Source organism: Anolis carolinensis, chromosome 2, assembly GCF_035594765.1.
Source record: "Anolis carolinensis isolate JA03-04 chromosome 2, rAnoCar3.1.pri, whole genome shotgun sequence".
In the NCBI taxonomy this organism is placed as follows: domain Eukaryota; kingdom Metazoa; phylum Chordata; class Lepidosauria; order Squamata; family Dactyloidae; genus Anolis; species Anolis carolinensis.
This window is the reverse complement of record NC_085842.1, coordinates 232,982,595-233,000,174: the sequence shown is the minus strand read 5'-3', so window position 1 is coordinate 233,000,174 and position 17,580 is coordinate 232,982,595. Positions and strand designations below refer to the sequence as shown.

Genomic DNA, 17,580 nt, shown 5'->3' with positions numbered 1-17,580 from the left:
TATTTTAAAAAATTATTATTTTGTGATGGAGGAAAAGCTGGAATAGACAAGTTGTCCCTTCTTCAAATGTATATATTCTACTCATTAGTGGCATGTTCCGGATTTCTCTTTATCCTCCATCAGCTTATCTCAGTCTCAAATGTTCACCAGTATTTTTCTGATGTGAGAAGACTGTTGAGAAAATAGTCTTCACAAAAAACTCTAAATATTTTGAAGCTTATATTATTTATAATTTTCTCTCGAAATAGTATATTATATCCATCTTCTAAATCATTCCTGGGTGTTATGGAGCTTTTTTGAGCATTTTAGAGAGTTTCATGAGGAGCTCACGGTGGCGCAGCGGATTAAGCCGGTGAGCTGCAGAACTTGCTGACTGAAAGGTCAGTGCTTTGAATCCAAGGAGCGGTGTGAGCTCATGCTGTTAGCCCCAGCTTTTGCCAACCTAGCAGTTTGAAAACATGCAAATGTGAGTAGATCAATGGGTACTGCTCCAGTGGGAAGGTAACGGCGCTCCATCCATCATGCCAGCCACATGACTTTGGAGATGTCTACGGACAACTCTGGCTCTTCAGCTTAGAAATGGAGATGAGCATCAACCCCCAGGGTCGGACACAACTAGTCTTAATGTCAGGAGAAAACCTTTACCTTTACCTAGAGAGTTTGAGGACTATAAGATATTCAAGGATGTGGTAGAACTTTCACTGCCTTACTAAAATACACTTTCCCTCTTTATATCATTTGCCCCACTCCACCCCCCCTTTCAACATGGCTGTATTCCTTATTTCTTCCCCTTCTTGTTCCCTGCTGCACCCCTCTTCTGCTCCCCTTCTCTTCCTTCTCCCTTTGTTGGAAGACAAAAGAAGGGAGAACAAGGAAAAACTCTATTGATTGGCAGAGACAGCTTGCTACAGAGTGGGCCTCTTCTTGCTTGTGGTTCTCTTTTGAGTGAAGGCTGGGCTGACTTGGAAAATCACCTGTGTTTCAGATTCACTTGTAAGCCGCCCTGAGTCCCCTCGGGTGAGAAGGACGGGGCATAAATGATTGAAATAAATAAATAATTCTATGGATGAATTTTGGCTGTGGGTCCAAAATAAAATAAATATATACATCTATTGTTAAATGGTTAACACTGCTTGAAAAACAAATGTTCCTGAATGTTTCAGAGAGTTAAGCCATCATTTTGAGAAGTGACTTCTCAACAGTCCCTTTACCAAGCAAGAATTAGATATGATTAAAAGTTTCTTTAAACCGAAAGATGTGTCTCAATCTCGTTTTAGTAACTGGAAGCTCTCACGTTTTTAAAGTTATATTGAAGCAACACATTAACAAATAGTGAAATTGCGCAAAATATATTTAACATGTATCCGAGAAAGCTCTCAAAATTATTGGGTTGGACAGCTTTATACATGGAATAGGAGGAAGGTGATATATTTTAGAAGCTTATATATATTGAGATAAAATAATATAGCAAACAAGGTTGTACTGTACTCCATATGCCCTTAGTAAATCTTATTAAACTGTATGGAACTTACTTTTGAATGGACACATATAATATTGTGTTGTGTGTACATCAACATCTGTCCCGAACAATCTTTACAGTGCCTCCATAAGTTTTCCCTCCTTGTCTAGCTTTCCCTAATTACAGAGTAAACATTATGGACACATATCTATCTGGTCTTCCCATTTTAGACCAGTGCTCACATACAGCAACCTGTTGAAAATAATCTTATTGGATTTTAAAGGCCATAGTGATACAAGGAGAAAGGTTTCTGAGTTCCAGTGTTCCTCTCCTTCCCCAGCCAAGAGAAAAACATCTAGGTTTCTATTGCTTCTCACCATTGATTAAAAAGTTAGTCTCCTTCCTCTACTGAGAGGGACATATAACTCAATGTAGCTGGGCTTCTCACAAGATTTGGCACCAGCTTTTGAGCAACCTGGTCCCCCACTTCCCTTGCCTTTGTCCATGAATAGGGTCTTCATGTTCTCATATAGCTGAACCCATGTACCATGAGCTTACATAATACAGCGACCAGCTATAGATGATGTTTAACATTTGTATTTTATACTTTGTCCATACAGAAATTCTTCAGTGTCACAAGAAATTTCTTGAGGACCTCTGACTCCCCCCCCCCCTTTTAAAATAATGTTAATCTGGGACTTTTTGCATGCAAAGTGGTTGTTCCATTCCTTGTAAAAGCCAGTTGAGGAGAAACATGTATTTTGAGATAAGAATGATTATCATGTCCTGTGCAAGTTTCTTGTGGTAACCAGATTACATATAGGACAGTTAGTAAGCACTTTTAATAGTACCATGAATGGGGTAAAACCTACACATGCAGGTTCACTCCTAGCCTTGCAGAGAAATACCTTCAAACTTTCTGGCAGCTATGCTACTAAAATTACAGAACCAAGTCATGTAGAATGCTTTCAATCAGGGCAAACCCTCCTCTTGTTCTTTGCCATGACCCGTAGACAAAATTGGAATAAGTTGTTACATAATTAAAACATTGGGTCAAAGGGAAACTTGGTTCAAGCTGGAAACATAAGCCAAAAATGGCAAAGTGACTGCTAGATAAGTCCTTTATTAAAGTGCATATATTCATAGAGGTTGTATTTGTTGTTGTCAGGAATGCTGTGGAATGCTGTGTAGCAACCTGTCAGGGACCAAATTAAAAATACGATGTTGACAGCTTTGTGTTGATAGTTCTTGTGCATTGGAATTATTTCCAAAATCCAAGTAATCACAAAGGGTTTGAGATCAAAGGAGGTTGTACCACAGTCTTCTAATTAAATCAGAGCGATTCTTTCTCTTTGTTCAATTTGGCTTGCTTGGAACTGGAGAATTCTCTAACTTATACTTTTTCAGGTTTAACCATGGCTTTTTCAAGATCCACAGTTGGCCTTGACATGAGTCTGAATCATGTGTGAAATGTAGTATGATGCAGGCTGGGATTCTGATGAAATGGGCAAGAGAGCTCTGATGAGACTAGTGCTATAATGTGTGTGCCAGGAAACCATTGACTCTTATTCAACCCACTTTCAATGGATTGGAGTTTGTAGATAAATGGTAACATATGTGTATATAACATATCTCATGGAATACTTTCATTTTGTGGCTTGAGCATTGCACTAAGGGTGCATCTGTGCTGTACAATTAATGCAGTTTGGCACAACTTTAACTGCCATGGCTTAGTGCAATGGAACCATGGTAGTTATAGTTTGGTGAGACACCAGCACTCTTTGGCAGAGAAGGTTAAACACATAAAACTACAACAACCATAATTCCATAGCACTGAGCCATGATAGTTATGGTGTCAAGCTGCATTAATTTTACAATGTTGATGCATCCTAAGACTCTGGTAGACTAGTGTTTAAATCCCCATTTGGCCATAGAAATCCATTGGGTAAGACGCTCAGCTTCACAAGAAGGCTGTGGCAATCCTCCACTGAATAAATCTTGCTCAAGTAACCCTGTCATAGGTTTGCCTTAAGGTCACCATAAGTCAGAAACAACTTGAAGGCACAAAGCAACACCTAGCTTTAAACGAAGCCTTTAAGTGCAGTAATTCCCAAGCTGGAAATGATGGTCAGTAATTCCCAAGATGGAAATGATGGTCACGAAGAGTCGGAAACGACTGAACAGCAGCAGGAAATGATGCTGTTAGAAATGGCAATGCCTGTGGTCCTCTTGGACGGGGCAGGAGGAGGGGGGAGAGACTCTAAGAGGAAGATTGCCATTTAAATGACACAAACACTTCTCATGTATATGAAAAGCAGGAAAAAGAAAGGCTGCAGCCTCCAATAAAAAGTGCTTTGTTATTGACAAACTGTTAGGAGCTCTTAGCATCTGTAACGCACCAGACTAATTGCATGCAAGTTGATATTTCTTATTTCACATAGACTCAGAGGTTTCTTGTTATGTTTGGGACACATGGCTACACACTGCAGATGACACACTAACTCTTGCACACACCAGATCCAAATCACAGATCTTGTGATGTCACTAACATGGCCCAGCACACAGTTTGGAAAGCTCTGCATTAGATGATCAGCAAGTGAAAATAACTCTAATGTGAGTGATTTCGTTAGGTCCTATGATGACATTTCCCAAGTAGATGTGTGGACAGATTTGCTGTCTGGGTTTGTAACAAGATCTTGTACCCAATGTCCCATTCATTTTGTCTCTCCTTCTGTACCTAAAAAACTATTTGAGATCGGACAAATTGTAGGGCAAGTAAAGGAGCTCAAGAGGCTAGCATTACTGTTCAAATTTGAGCATATATTGAGTTGTCTCAGTTGGGAATGCATATGATCACTAGCAAGATTCTGCCATTTCCTGTCTTTATTCTGTAATAGGTTAGTCTTAAAGACAAGTCTTGTCTTGTTGATTTGTTTTGAGGAATACTAGCTGTAATTCTATAGGTTCGGCATTTCTGTCTTGTGTATCTGAGGAAATGTGATTATATTTAAAAAAAACTTGGTTATAAAGTATGGATTTACCTTAACCTCCATGTCTTCTCTCTATGTATGTCTTCTTTTGGATGAAGCATAAGAGACTATCCTCTAGTTTTTTGTGCTCCTTGAAAGCTGTCAATCTCCAGGAGGTGCTGCCACCTCCGTCACCTATCAGTGTAGATGTGAAAAAGCAGGGAGAATTCAGATATCGATGAACCAGCTCTTTTTCAGCCAAATTGATGGTGTATTCTCCTATTCATTCTTCTTTTGTGTGTATTCTCCTGTCTTTTCTGCTCAGTTATCTTATCTGAACTGCTCACATACTTGCTCCTTTCCCCCTGTTCGAAGCAGGAGTAGCAGTGGTGTCTGCTTCTCTTAACATCTGGGCATGGGAGTTTTGGACATAAAACCTATGGAATAGTATTTTGCACTCTGTTCAAAAACAGACTTAAGCTGCATTTCCTCACATAAGCAAGTAACAGGATCCCAGCCAACATATTTTATTTTTCAGAGTAGAGTTGTCTAAATTCTTAACAGAATGTTACAGGTTCATACCAATTCACTCTTTCCTTGTTTCTCTTTTTATGAGATACTTTCAGAATTATTTGTGGTTTCCATTTTTCTCTTTTATGTGGTTGATTTGTTTATATTTCTTTCTGAAAAGATAATTCATTTCCTGTTACTGTCTTTGGATTCAAGGGTACTTTTTAGACTTTTCGAGCCTCCTAGAAAACTAGTTTTTTCTTATTTAGAAATAGTTCTAGATTGGTTTGTGTGCAAGGATTGTGCATACAAGAAAGCCAGATACAAACTGTATAAATTTGGGTAGATTGGCCATATTTGCAAAACATAATGAATAGTGCACAAGACTGTTATTCTTCCAACTGAAACATTATTGCTTTAATAAAATAACAAACAAGCACATTAATCCAAGTTCTTATAAACTGACAAGTGCCTCGCTGTCAAAATCGGCTGATCTCTCTGGGTATTTGTGTAAGTTCTTAAATTATTCACAGAAAAATGTTAGGTGTTTTTCATATCTTTTGATTGAAATACCCTTTATACTCACATATAACTATAAATTTAGTAAAAGAAAAAATCAACTGCCCAAAACTCTGGTTTGACTCATTCATGAGTCAATGTGAATACTATACCTCAATTATTATCAAAAAGGAAACCATCTGCTTCTCTGAGTAGAGTTGTGAAAGGCAAGAACTTAGTTAATCCCAGGAGAACTTAAAAAAAAAACATTAACCTGTGTCCTCTTTCTGCCCTGGTGGTGCTTCTGGCCTTTTTGAATGTTTGATGGGGAAATGGCAGCAGGTAAAACCAATGCCTTATCTTCTCTGCAAAAAAGCCTTTGACATATCCAAGGTCAATATCAAAATCCATTATTTTGGCCCTAAAACCTACTTTTGATCTATACATGCAGTCGAAGTGATTCTTCTTAAAACTTTTCAAAAGCCCAAGCAAATCAATTGTGTTAGGAGTTTGACTACTAAATTTATGCAGCATACTTACATGTTTTTTCATCCCCATTCTTTCTTTTTTAAGTCCAGTGTTTCAGAATGTTTACTTTAAATTGTTAAATTCTGATACTTACAACTAATATTTTTCAATATTTCTTAACAGGCACATATCCCACTTTATGCATAATATACCTTTCCCTTCTCCTCAAAGACCAAGAATCCTTGTGCAAGTAAGTGAAGTATCTAAAGAAGCTTAAGGCCAGTGACTTTCTCTATAAATAAAGCCTTTTGCTTGTTTTCATGTCTTATCCTGAGCCAAAGCATAGAAAGTCCTTTTAAAAATTAATTAGTCACAGTTGAACTGCCAGCATCCTACAATAGTATCAAATACCCATTGTTGTTACTATTAACTCTTTATTTTTCCATTTAACTGTTTAAAATATATTTTATTTTTAAAAAGCACAGAATAATTCACACAGACATTTTAGATATATAATTACCAGGGCTATATATACAACTAGACACCATACACTACATTTAAACTACAGCTTAGCAACTATAAATAACTGCTGATTTCCTATCTGATGGTTGTAATCCCTTATTACCTTATTTATTTATTTATTTATTTACAACATTTATTCCACGCCCTTCTTACTCGAGGAGACTCAGGGTGGCTTAAAGAGATTGGCAAAATTTAATGCCCAAAACACAGTTGTAAAATCAAAACAATATATACCTTACTCCCTTTAAACAAAAAGGTGCTCAAAATTATACTTAAAATGACACTAGATTAATTCATGAATTACAAAGTTGATAAATGCCCTCATTGTAGTTGTGAAAAGGTAATGAACAGGTCTCATTCTTTCTTAACATTACTTTTCTATTTCTCAGAATATTTTTTTTAATTTTTAAGAAAGAAAAAGCCATAAATTGTACAAAGCACAATTGTCTTTTGTACACCATGAGAAGCAGCAGAATGGAACACAGTGTGAACCAGCTCTTGAAGTCTGTTTTTCTTTCTTAATCATACTGTGTAACTGGAAAAGTAACTGGGCCAGGCTGTGGCGCAGCTGGTTAGTAGCCAGCTGTAATAAATCAATACTGACCAAGAGGTCATGGGATCGAAGCCCGGGTCGGATTGAGCTCCTGACTGTTAATAGCCTAGCTCGCTGCCCAACTAAGCAGCTCGAAAAACAGTTGCATCTGTTGAGTAGAAGCTTCTAGGTACCACTTATGCGGGGAGTCTAATTTAACTTAAATTTAAGACACCATAAAAACTGCCAGCAGCGTAAGGAAAGGAATGAGAAAGTACTACCATCAAAGGACTCAGTGTCACAATGGACGGTGAAGCGGCAGCTCCCCCTGTGGCTGGAATCAAGCATACCCTCATGAAGCCGGAAGCTGGAAAAATGTTAAATTGCTTCTGTGTCTGCCTATATGTTGTCTGTCTAATAATAGCATTGAATATTTGCCATGTATATGTGCATTGTAATCCGCCCGGAGTCCCCTTCAGGGTGAGAAGAGGCGATTATAGATACTATAAATAAATAAATAAATATTAGTTTCACTGCAAAAGTAATATGACCTTTTACTAAGTTACATTACAGTCAAACTATAATGTAGCTATACTTTTGTTATATGAAGAAGAAATAGTCACTGTCAAGAGTCAGACGCCAGTTACAAAACAGAGTTTATTCAGAAGATAAGCCAAAAACTAACATAAACACAGGAAATGTCCTTGAAACACTTCACTTATCAGTGTTTCGAGAGTAGATTGGACAATAGTAACTCAAAAACAAGCCACGCTAATTTCCCATGCTGGCATTCAATAAAAAACTAAATAACGCTTCAATTCAGCTTTGGAAAACAAATAGAGTTAATTGCTGGAAAATAAACAAACTAGAAAAGCAGTAAAACTGCTTCCACGGTGCAGCTAAGCCGAGAGCCTCAAAGGGATGATGAATAGCCGTCGTCAGAAGAATCCAAGGTCAGGTCAGGAGGCAGCAGAAATTCCGAAAGACAAACCAGTAGTCAGAAGCCGGGAGAAGTAGTCAGTTAGAGGGCGAAGACAGAAGCCAGGTCAAATACCAATCCAGAGTCCGAAGAGGGTGCAGTCATCCAAACCAGGTCCACGAAAAGGCACAAAGATGGTATCAGCAGATCCGAATCACAGTCCAAGTCCAGTTTTCACGAAAGCACAGAGATCCCAATGGCGCCTCAGCAACACCTTGCCACACGCAAAGTGCAGTGGCCAAACATTCCCATTTTATTCCCCTTCCTCCTGGGTGACCAAACACTCACACCCAAACACCAGGTGTCCCAAATCTACTCAGAGTCTGAACTCCACACAGCTAGAGCTCGTGGATCTGGAGTACCTAGCAATTCGTCGGAGTCCCAATCATCCTGCCCACACTTAGCCCCATGAACACTTAAAGAACCATCCTCCCTTCTCCAAGCATCCCAATTGGGATCAGCTCCTGCAGAAACCCCAGGTTCAGAAGTATCCATAGACCCCAAATCCCCAGACATCTCCGGTGGCTGTGCCCATTCAGTGCCCGCTTCCCCAGCCACCACCTGTTCCTCAGCATCCATCTCCCCATCTGAATCTTCCTCAGAAGATCCCCCATATAGCTCTCTAAGTCGCTTCCTGCGCAACTCCTCCAGTGAACCTTCATCACGAGGGTTTTTTCTTCCTCTTCGAATTCCATCACCATCAACCATAATCCCCGAAGGCGCAGTCACAACAGTCACAATGATTAGAGAACATGATGAATTAGAATGCTTAAGTGATTTAAGTTTTTATTTGTAAGGTGTCAACTAATATTTATGAGGGCATTTTTCTTTTCTGTTTTGCAGCTGTCTGCACATGATGCATTAATACTGTCTCAACCAGTTGCTACACCGTTGCCACTCAGGTAGTGATGGCTAATACCTCTAATACTTTTGAGTGTGGAAGCTGAGTAAAATATTATTGGATTTTAATTTACCCATATTTACTCAAATCTAATGCACACCTCAATTTTCAAAACAAAAAAAGGATTTCCTGGTGAATGTAATGCACAGCGGAAAGGGAATGGAAAGAAGGTGCAAGAAGGAAGGGGAGAAAGGAGCCTTGAAAGAATAGGCAGAGGGGAAGAGAATAGAAAGAAGGTACAAGAAAGATGGGGAGAAAAAAGCCAGAGAGAAGGTCAGAGAATAGAAAGAATGTACAAGAAGGAAGGGGAGAAAGAAAAGGCAGAGCGAATGAAAGAATAGAAAGAAGATGCAAGAAGAAAGGGGAGAAAGAAAAAGTGGAGACAAGGAAAGAAAATAGAAAGGTGCACAAAAGAAAAGGCAGAGAGAAGGAAATGTGGGAGGAAGAGAGAAAAAAGGAAAGGAGCTGGGCGGTGTCAGAGCTAGGGCCGGCTCTGCTGAGAGGGAGACCTTGGCAAGCCGGGGTGAAGGATCGTGCCTCCTCCTGGGGCCGTTTGCCATTTTGCTGGCTTGCTGTAGACCGCAGGAGCCAAGGAGGCTGCTGTTGCTACTGTTCCTCTTCCTCCTCCTCCACGGGCGTCTTCTGGGGCCTGCGACAAGCCAGCAAAGCGGCCATCAAAGCAACAGACGGCCCCAGGAGCCAAGGAGGCTACTCCTACCCCTCCATGAGTTCCTTTGCCTCTTCGTCCTTGTCTGCTGGGGCCTGCAGCAAAGTGGCAAGTGGCTCCAAGAATCTAGGACAAAGAGGCAAAGGCAGCTGGGGCCTGTGTCGTGCAGCTAGTGGTCAGTGAAGGCACACCGGTGTCCTTCACACCTCCTTTCTTCGCTTGCTAGTGCCGCAGCCTCACCAGGGCCAGCTCCCTCACCAGCCACAGGCCCTGAAGTGGAGAAGGAGGAGGTGGCAGTGGAGGTGGCCTCCTTCGCCCTGGCTTGCCCAGGGCCTCCCCCTAAAAGGGGGAGACAAGAAGGGAGGCTTTGGCAAGCAGGGAGGACCATTATGCGAATCTAACACCCCAATTTTGACTGGGCCTTTTAGCCAAAAAAAGGTGCGCATTAGAATTGTGTAAATACGGTATCTTAATGTATAAAAATACTGTTCACTAGATTAAAAGATGAGCATAGTAATCCTTATGTAACTGAGTCACAGCTAATGCCAGTAAAAGCAATCTCCTGTTCTTTTTGTGTGTGAAAGCCTGCTAAGGCTTTAGTGATTTGTTTGAGTAAGTGATAACTAGTTTCTATCAACACAGCAATGCTGATACTGCTCAGAGAGAAAAACCTGTGAGCACAGTTGAAAAACTCAGTATGTTCAGTAAATGACATCCTAAACTTAATGAATTATAGACCAGAAAGCATTTCTCTTGCTTAATGGATTTCCAATATGTTCAAGAGCTGAAGATCTGATAAGTGGTTATTAACGAACACATCCCTTGATCTGTTGTGTAGTAGCATATCATAAGACTGAGTTCAGTATTGCAAGAGCCAGCACAAGAGATCTCTTCCATTTTCTGTTTCATTAAGCACTGAATGTAAGACAGCAGGGAAGGCCAAATGCAGTGTAGCCATAGGATAATCTCTTTTTACATACAACAAAGATGAGCATAAATGACAAAATCTTCCCCAAAGTAGAAACAGATGGAATTGAGCTAGATATGCTTCCCTGCCTTATATAGGATACAGCGCTTATGTCCTTCAACTTAACTAGAGAATTGTAGTGCCTCTGCTGGAGACGGGGGTAGGATGTGGCTTTATGTGTCAAGGTTCAGCATGCTGTTCTTTATCGTTAACTGTTGTTATTATGAATAATACATGTTGCAGTCCTGAGCATTTTGATCTCATTCTAGTGGAGCAAACTTCAGCACTCTGCTAATGAATCTTGGGCCAGAAAACTCTGCCACTTTGCTCCTCTTCGTGTTGCTGGAGGGCAAGATACTGCTGCACTCTCTCCGTCCGGCTGTGCTGACTGGTGTAGCCGAAGCTGTGGCTGCTGTAAGTATACTGCATTCTTAGTTCTGTTTACACAGATTGTACCAGGCCTTTTTCATTTCAGTAGGCAGAACCATTCTATTTCTGACCCTGGTTTTGTGTAGGCTAGAACATTTTGAAGGGTAAAAAATGTGTAAGTCTTTGCAAGTATTTTTTTTAATTGGCAATGTGCTTTGTTTTGTTAAGCAACTTTGTGCCCTTCAGATGTTTGAGGCTACAGATCTCATCAGCTTCAGGTAGCATGATTGGGTTGGAAGTTATAGTCTAAAACATCCAGATGACACAGAGTCACGTCTCTCATATTAAGCTATTCTATGTTCCTTTACATTATGTAGGTGAAGCTTTTATTTTTTATTGTTTCCTTAAATCATACATGGGTAGAAATCCTATAGCACGCTATATTGATTGACTTCCTTACCATTGTATGACCTGGCTAAGGCAGCTGGGACTTGCAGTTCAGCGATGTTCAAAGGATCACCCAAATCTAAGAAAATTGAATGTTTATGAGGGAAATAAGTAAAGAGCCAGTTGGGATACTTTTTACTATTATTACTGGGCTAGTTAAATCACATTTGCTTCAGTTTGCTTCTCTAGAAGACAGAATAGCTTCCTTAATCAGTGGAGTTGTACTGGGCCAGCAAACAGCAATATACCTTTAAGACTTGGTTAAGCTCCTAAGGGAGCAATGTATCAGAGCAATTGCTGGTGTTTTCCTCTGTGTGGATTTTTGAGGTGGGATAACCCATTTTGAACATTTGATTGATGTTACATAATTGCTGTTGACTTTTTAATACATGCGTTTCATTTCATTTTTCCTTCAGATGATCTTTCCATTTCAATGGCAATGTCCCTACATCCCCCTCTGTCCTTTGTCTCTGGCAACGGTGCTCAGTGCTCCTGTCCCATTTATTGTTGGAGTTGATTCACGGTACTTTGATCTGTATGACCCACCACAGGATGTTGTTTGCATTGACTTAGACACAAATATGGTTTACATGTAAGTGTGTTTATTTTTAGTTTTTGTTTCTATTTTTTGTCTTTGTGTATATGTGTTTTCAAGATTTAATGTAAATTTTGAATGTATTTATTTTATTCATTTTATCCAGTCCTTGTAACTCAAAGTAGATCAAACATCAAATAGATTTGTTTAAATATTCCCATTTGTACATTGGACTGTTCTGTTCTGTGTGTGTTTTATTCTTGTTTCCATTCCTGTACTGTAATCAGTTCAGTCCCTTGCATCATCATGTCAGGAGTTTGGGAAGCAGCTTGTCATATGGCGTAGCATATTGTTTTCAAATGTTACAGCAGGAAAGAGGGACTTTCAGAAGTGTGTGTGTGTGTGTGTGTGTGTGTGTAGGGGAAAGCGTGTGAAAGCTCCTTTAGATCTTAGACCTATAAACGGGAACAATAGGCACCATAGAAGTTGCAATTCGAATCAAACGCTAATGAAAAGCTGACCCTTGGCCATATCAGGCATAATGGAAAGTTATTGTAGTATTTCCTAATGAAAGGAGGAAATGTAGGAGTGAAATTGTAAGGAAAAGAATACATTTTAGCATTCAGTCCCTTATCTCACTGATTACATAGTTCCTTAAACAACTGTAATCAGAGTACTCTTTCTACTCATTTTCTTCCTTTTTCTTTTGTTATTCTCAGGGTTGATAGAATGCGGTCTTTGTTTTCTGTGATGGGTGAAGATATGGTTATCTGGAAATAGAGGAATTGTCTGCAGTTCATATTGTTCAGAAATCTTGTTGGGGTAGATCACTGCTCAGTAGGTTTTAGACATCTCAGAATGCATGAGAAGATGGTGATTGATCCAGATGGCTTTACTGATGGCTCTTGGGGGAGTTTGTGGAATCTCTGGAATTGAGAATTGGCTTGAGAAGTGGACATAATCATCCTCTCTCACAGACCAACCAATCTCCTGGTTTTGCAGAGAGCGGGGACAACAATCCAATGGATGTAAGGCGGTGTCTTAAGTAGTAGGGATTTGTAACTGATATAATACAACATAGGCTACAGCCTCTCCAAAGACCTGGTCCGTGGCAATGTTGGCATTAAAAATGTTTCCACTGCTATTGCATCTTGGAAGAGCAAGCAATGAAGCAATTTCAATTTGTTAGAAGTCTTTTAGATATGTTGCTGTGAACGAATTGCTTGATGTTCTGCAGATAATCACTCTGATTTGCATACTACAATTCATCCAGTGGATGTACCTTTATCCTTCGCTTGGCCAGTGATCATTGATACTTTTCAGGTCATACATCCTGAGGAAATAAACAGGATTCTAGGAGATCTGAGAGTCACCACATGTGTATTTAAACCCTTGGTAGCCTTGACAAACAACTTACAATGGGAACTGGATGGAGAGTATGTCAGTTTGGTTTGGTTTGGTTGTACTTCTCAGTGACTCTCAACCCTGTCACTTCTCGGTTGCTGGGTCATCTTGCTGGGATCCTTTTACATTGGCTCAATTCCTTCCGGGAGGAGCCAACAGAAAATGTGGTGATGGGGGACTTCTGCTCAGGTTTTTGATCTTTTACATGTGGCCTCACTTATTTATTTATTTATTATTTACAGTATTTATATTCCGCCCTTCTCACCCTGAAGGGGACTCAGGGCGGATCACATTGCACATATAAGGCAAACATTCAATGCCTTAACATAGAACAAAGACAAGACAAACGCGGGGCTCCGAGCTGGCCTCGAACTCATGACCTCTTGGTCAGAGTGATTTGTTGCAGCTGGACGCAGCTGGTTGCTCAACAGCCTGCGCCACAACCCGGGATTTGGTTCTCCCTCCCTTTACTTTTAACATATATGTGAAAGCTCTGGGATAGCTCATTCTGAGTTTTGTGGTACCAGTATGTGGATGGCACTTAGATTTATTACTCCTTTACACCTAATTCAAGGAAACTGTCTTGATTCTAAACTGGTGCCTATAATTATTAATGGACTAGATGAGGATGGACAAAATGAAACTAAATCCAGATAAAACAGAGGCATTTCTTATGAGTCCAAAAGCAGATCAGAGAATAAGGATTCAGTCTGTGCTGGAGAATGTTACAATCCCCCTGAACATGCAAGTTTGATGCTTTGGTGTATTCCTAGATTCAAGCCTGAGCCCAGAACAGTCTTCTGTGCGACTTGCATTCAGTTAGTTAGGTGGGACTGGCTATATATGAGTATACAATCCCTTGTTGGAATAGGTCCATTGGCTCCTGGTGAGTTTTTGAGTAAAATTCAGAATGCTTGTTACGACTTATAAAGCCTTATATATTTCAGGTTCAGGTCATCCAAAGAGTTTTATTTCGCTATATGAGCCAGACCATGCTTTAAAATCTTCTGAGGGGAAGCCTATAGGGAACATGGGAAGAGGGCCTTCTCGGTAGCTCTTCACAGGCGCTGGAATTACCTTCCTAGAGAAGTTAAACTGGTTCCCTTGTTATTCTTGTATTGTTGCTCTTAACTGCCATCGATTTGACTTATGAAGACTCTGTGAGGGAAAGACTACCAGGTCACTCTATCAATAGCAGCTCTACTCAGATCTTGCAAACGCATGGACGTGACTTCCTATCCATTTGGATTATGGTCTTCCTCTTTTCTTACTGCCTTCTGTCTTACCAATCATTATTGCCTTTTCCAGTGAGTTAAGTCTTCTCATGCTATGGTCAAAGCATGACAGTCTCCGTTTAGACACCTTGGTTTCTACAGAGAGTTCAGTTTTGATTTGCTCTAAGATCCATATATTTCTCTCTTTAGTATTCTACGGTATATGTAGAATTCTTCTCCAGCACTGTATTTCAAATAGGTTTGTATTCTTCCTCTCGGCTTTGTTACTGTTCAACTTGTCTGCTCTTGGCTGCTTACTTCATAGCCATCATTCCAAGGCCTAGCCTTCTTCTGATTTCTTGTCTGTAATGTCCATTCTTATGAATGACTGAACCAAGGTGTAACAAATCTTGGAGCTATTACAGTGTCTTCATTGTCTACTTTAGAGTTAGGTAAATCACCTGTGGCCATTATATTTATTTTCTTAATGCCCAACTGAAATCTGTCTTTGCACTTTCTTCAGTAATCCTTCTGAGTTTTTTTTATATTTTCTACTAGTAATATTATCAAATTATTGAAGTCCATTCCTCCAATTTTTGCTTTACATATGATATATCCAATGTACAAGTTAAAGAGATAGGTTGATAAAATGCAGCCTTGCCTGATTCCCTTGCCAATTGGAAACCATCCGATTTCTCCATATTCTGCCCTAATATTAACCTCTTGTCCTGAATACAAATTATACATCCAGCCATTTCTTTAAAACAGCCCATAGTTTTTCCACAATCTATATAATCAATGACTTTGCTATAACAGATAAAGCACAAGCTGATTTTTAAAACTTCTTTGATTCGTTCCTTTATAGGGTTGTTGTATGTTTTCCGGGCTGTATGGCCATGTTCTAGAAGTATTCTCTCCTGACATTTCACCCACATCTATGGCATCCTCTGAGGATGCCTGCCATAAATGTGGGCGAAACGTCAGGAGAGAATACTTCTAGAACATGGCCATACAGCCCGGAAAACATACAACAACCCTGTGATCCTGGCCATGAAAGCCTTTGACAACACATCGTTTCATTATACATGGTATGTTGCAATACTTTTTCATTCTTTCAGTTTGACATCTAGTAAAAATCTTTCTAATAGAGTTTTGAGCATCACTTTGCTTACATGGTATATCAATACAGTGGTCCTATCTTTGCTGCAATCTCTGGTTCCCCTTTCTTGGGGATTGGAAGCTGTATTGAGTGTTTCCAATCTGTAGATCATTCCTTTGTTTTAGAACCAGAGTAGATTCTGCCTCTGTAAATTGAAGCAGCTAAATTGGTGTTTTATTTATCTCAAGTGCTCAGAGTGCAGCTTCCACTTCACATTCTAAAATTGTATCTTCCTCATCAAGTGATTGTTTTTTAAATGGTTCTTTTTTATAAACATTTCTTAGAGGGCTGATTGCTCATGAGGGAAATGACCTTTCAGGATGTGCTGTATTGTTTATTTTTCTGTTTATTTTTAACTATCTTGCTTTTAACTGCTTTTCATAAATTATATGTTTACAGTTTTCTATAATGTGATTTTTATACCTGTATCTGTTCGAACTTTCATGACCTACCTTGAGTTTCAAAGTGGGAAAAGGGGAGGCAGAGAAGGATGGAAATAATGACAAGGAGTCTCTCCAGTAAAGGTAAAACTAAGTATGGGCAAAGTGCAGTCCATGGACTGTGTGCTTCTTTTGAGAACCTTAAGTTCAGCACGCACGCGCGCGCGCACACACACACACATCTTCTTCAGCCACACCAAAAAAAACTATTTAAAATGGGAGGAGGGGTTTCAGGCATCTCTTCCCCCCACACACAAATGGTCCAATATGACACTTTTCATCCTCTAATCCTGGAAAGCCCCCTGAACCTCCCTAAATAAACATCAAATAAAAGAGAAAAATCATCCCAAAATCAGTGAAAATGGTGGCTGGAAGTGACACCATGTCACTTTAGGTGCAGTGAAACCTGGTTTTCCGGCTGCTGGATGGGTACAGAAAGGGATAATGCCCCCTGTGCAGTTGCTCACCCTGAGTTAATCTATGGGTGTGGAACATATGGCTGTCCATATGACGGTGGACTTCAGTTCCTATCATCCTTCACCATAAATGTCTGGTGTTGGTGTGATTACAGCAACATCAGAGTTTTAAGTTCCCCAAAGATGAAGGAATTCACTGGGTGACCCTGAGAAAGCAATCTTTCAACCTTCGAGAAAGGCAATGGCATGCTTCCTCTGAACAAATCTTGCCAAGAAAACCCTAGGATGGGTCACATAAGCAGGAGTTGTTTTGAAAACAAATGACAACAGTAATAAGCCAGCAGAATTTACTTTTCTGGAAACACTGCATAATTGCATAATTGTTGTTTGATAGCTTGATCTGATCAAGTGAAATTGAAAGGGAGATGGATGTAATAATAAACAGGAGCAAAAATGGGTCTATATTAAATAGAGTTAAAAAAATATCCCTCGAAATGTTTTTTTTAAAACCACCATTTCCCATTCCCTTCCCATTGCCTCCTTCCAACATTGAGAGGAGCAAGGGAGGGAGTTTGTGAAGCAAATGCTTGCTCTTGATCTCACTTGAAGTAATGCATGTACCAGAGCATTCTGAATTTGTCTGAACCTGTGTGATAGAGATGTAATTATTTCCAATAGGATGGGAGATACATGGTCAAATGATGCAAGAAACACTGGTAACCCTTTTCTGCATTTTTGAGAGTGGGGATTAATGAATGAATAGTCTAGATCTGTTCTCACTATCTCTCCAGCTATAGTTCAGTGATAACAATAAAAAAGTGTACATACTCTAACCCCCTCTTTAAGGGTTTTCCATAGTGGAATATGGAACAGAAAAATCATGAGAACTATTAGGGCCCTGCAGTATGGACAAAAAGCTTGGCTAGATTGCTTGATATAAACATGGAAAGCCTGCCAAAGTTATCAAGTGTGTTTTTAGTTTCATATGTTTAATTGTCCTTCCACAACATCATGAGGTTTTCCTCTCTTGTGTGTTTGGCTTACTTCATTTCTTTGTGTCAGGTTTTCCTATAATGACAGGAGAAAAGGGAGGAGGGTAAATATATCACTGTGGAACTAGAAAT

General features: G+C 39.7%; 1 protein-coding gene across 3 annotated transcripts in view; it reads left to right on the top strand.

The window, feature by feature from the left end:
• dennd4c (DENN domain containing 4C) overlaps positions 1-17,580 on the top strand; it is a 106,593-nt gene that overhangs the window by 39,693 nt on the left and 49,320 nt on the right. For 2 of the 3 annotated variants that reach the window (XM_008103486.3, XM_008103485.3), the window contains exons 7-10: positions 6,088-6,154; positions 8,781-8,839; positions 10,742-10,886; positions 11,705-11,880. In XM_008103486.3, coding sequence (XP_008101693.2) covers positions 6,088-6,154; positions 8,781-8,839; positions 10,742-10,886; positions 11,705-11,880 — 447 coding nt within the window. Of the gene's footprint in view, positions 1-6,087; positions 6,155-8,780; positions 8,840-10,741; positions 10,887-11,704; positions 11,881-17,580 lie in introns of those variants that run through there. The other variant, XM_062971882.1, reaches the window with a different exon arrangement.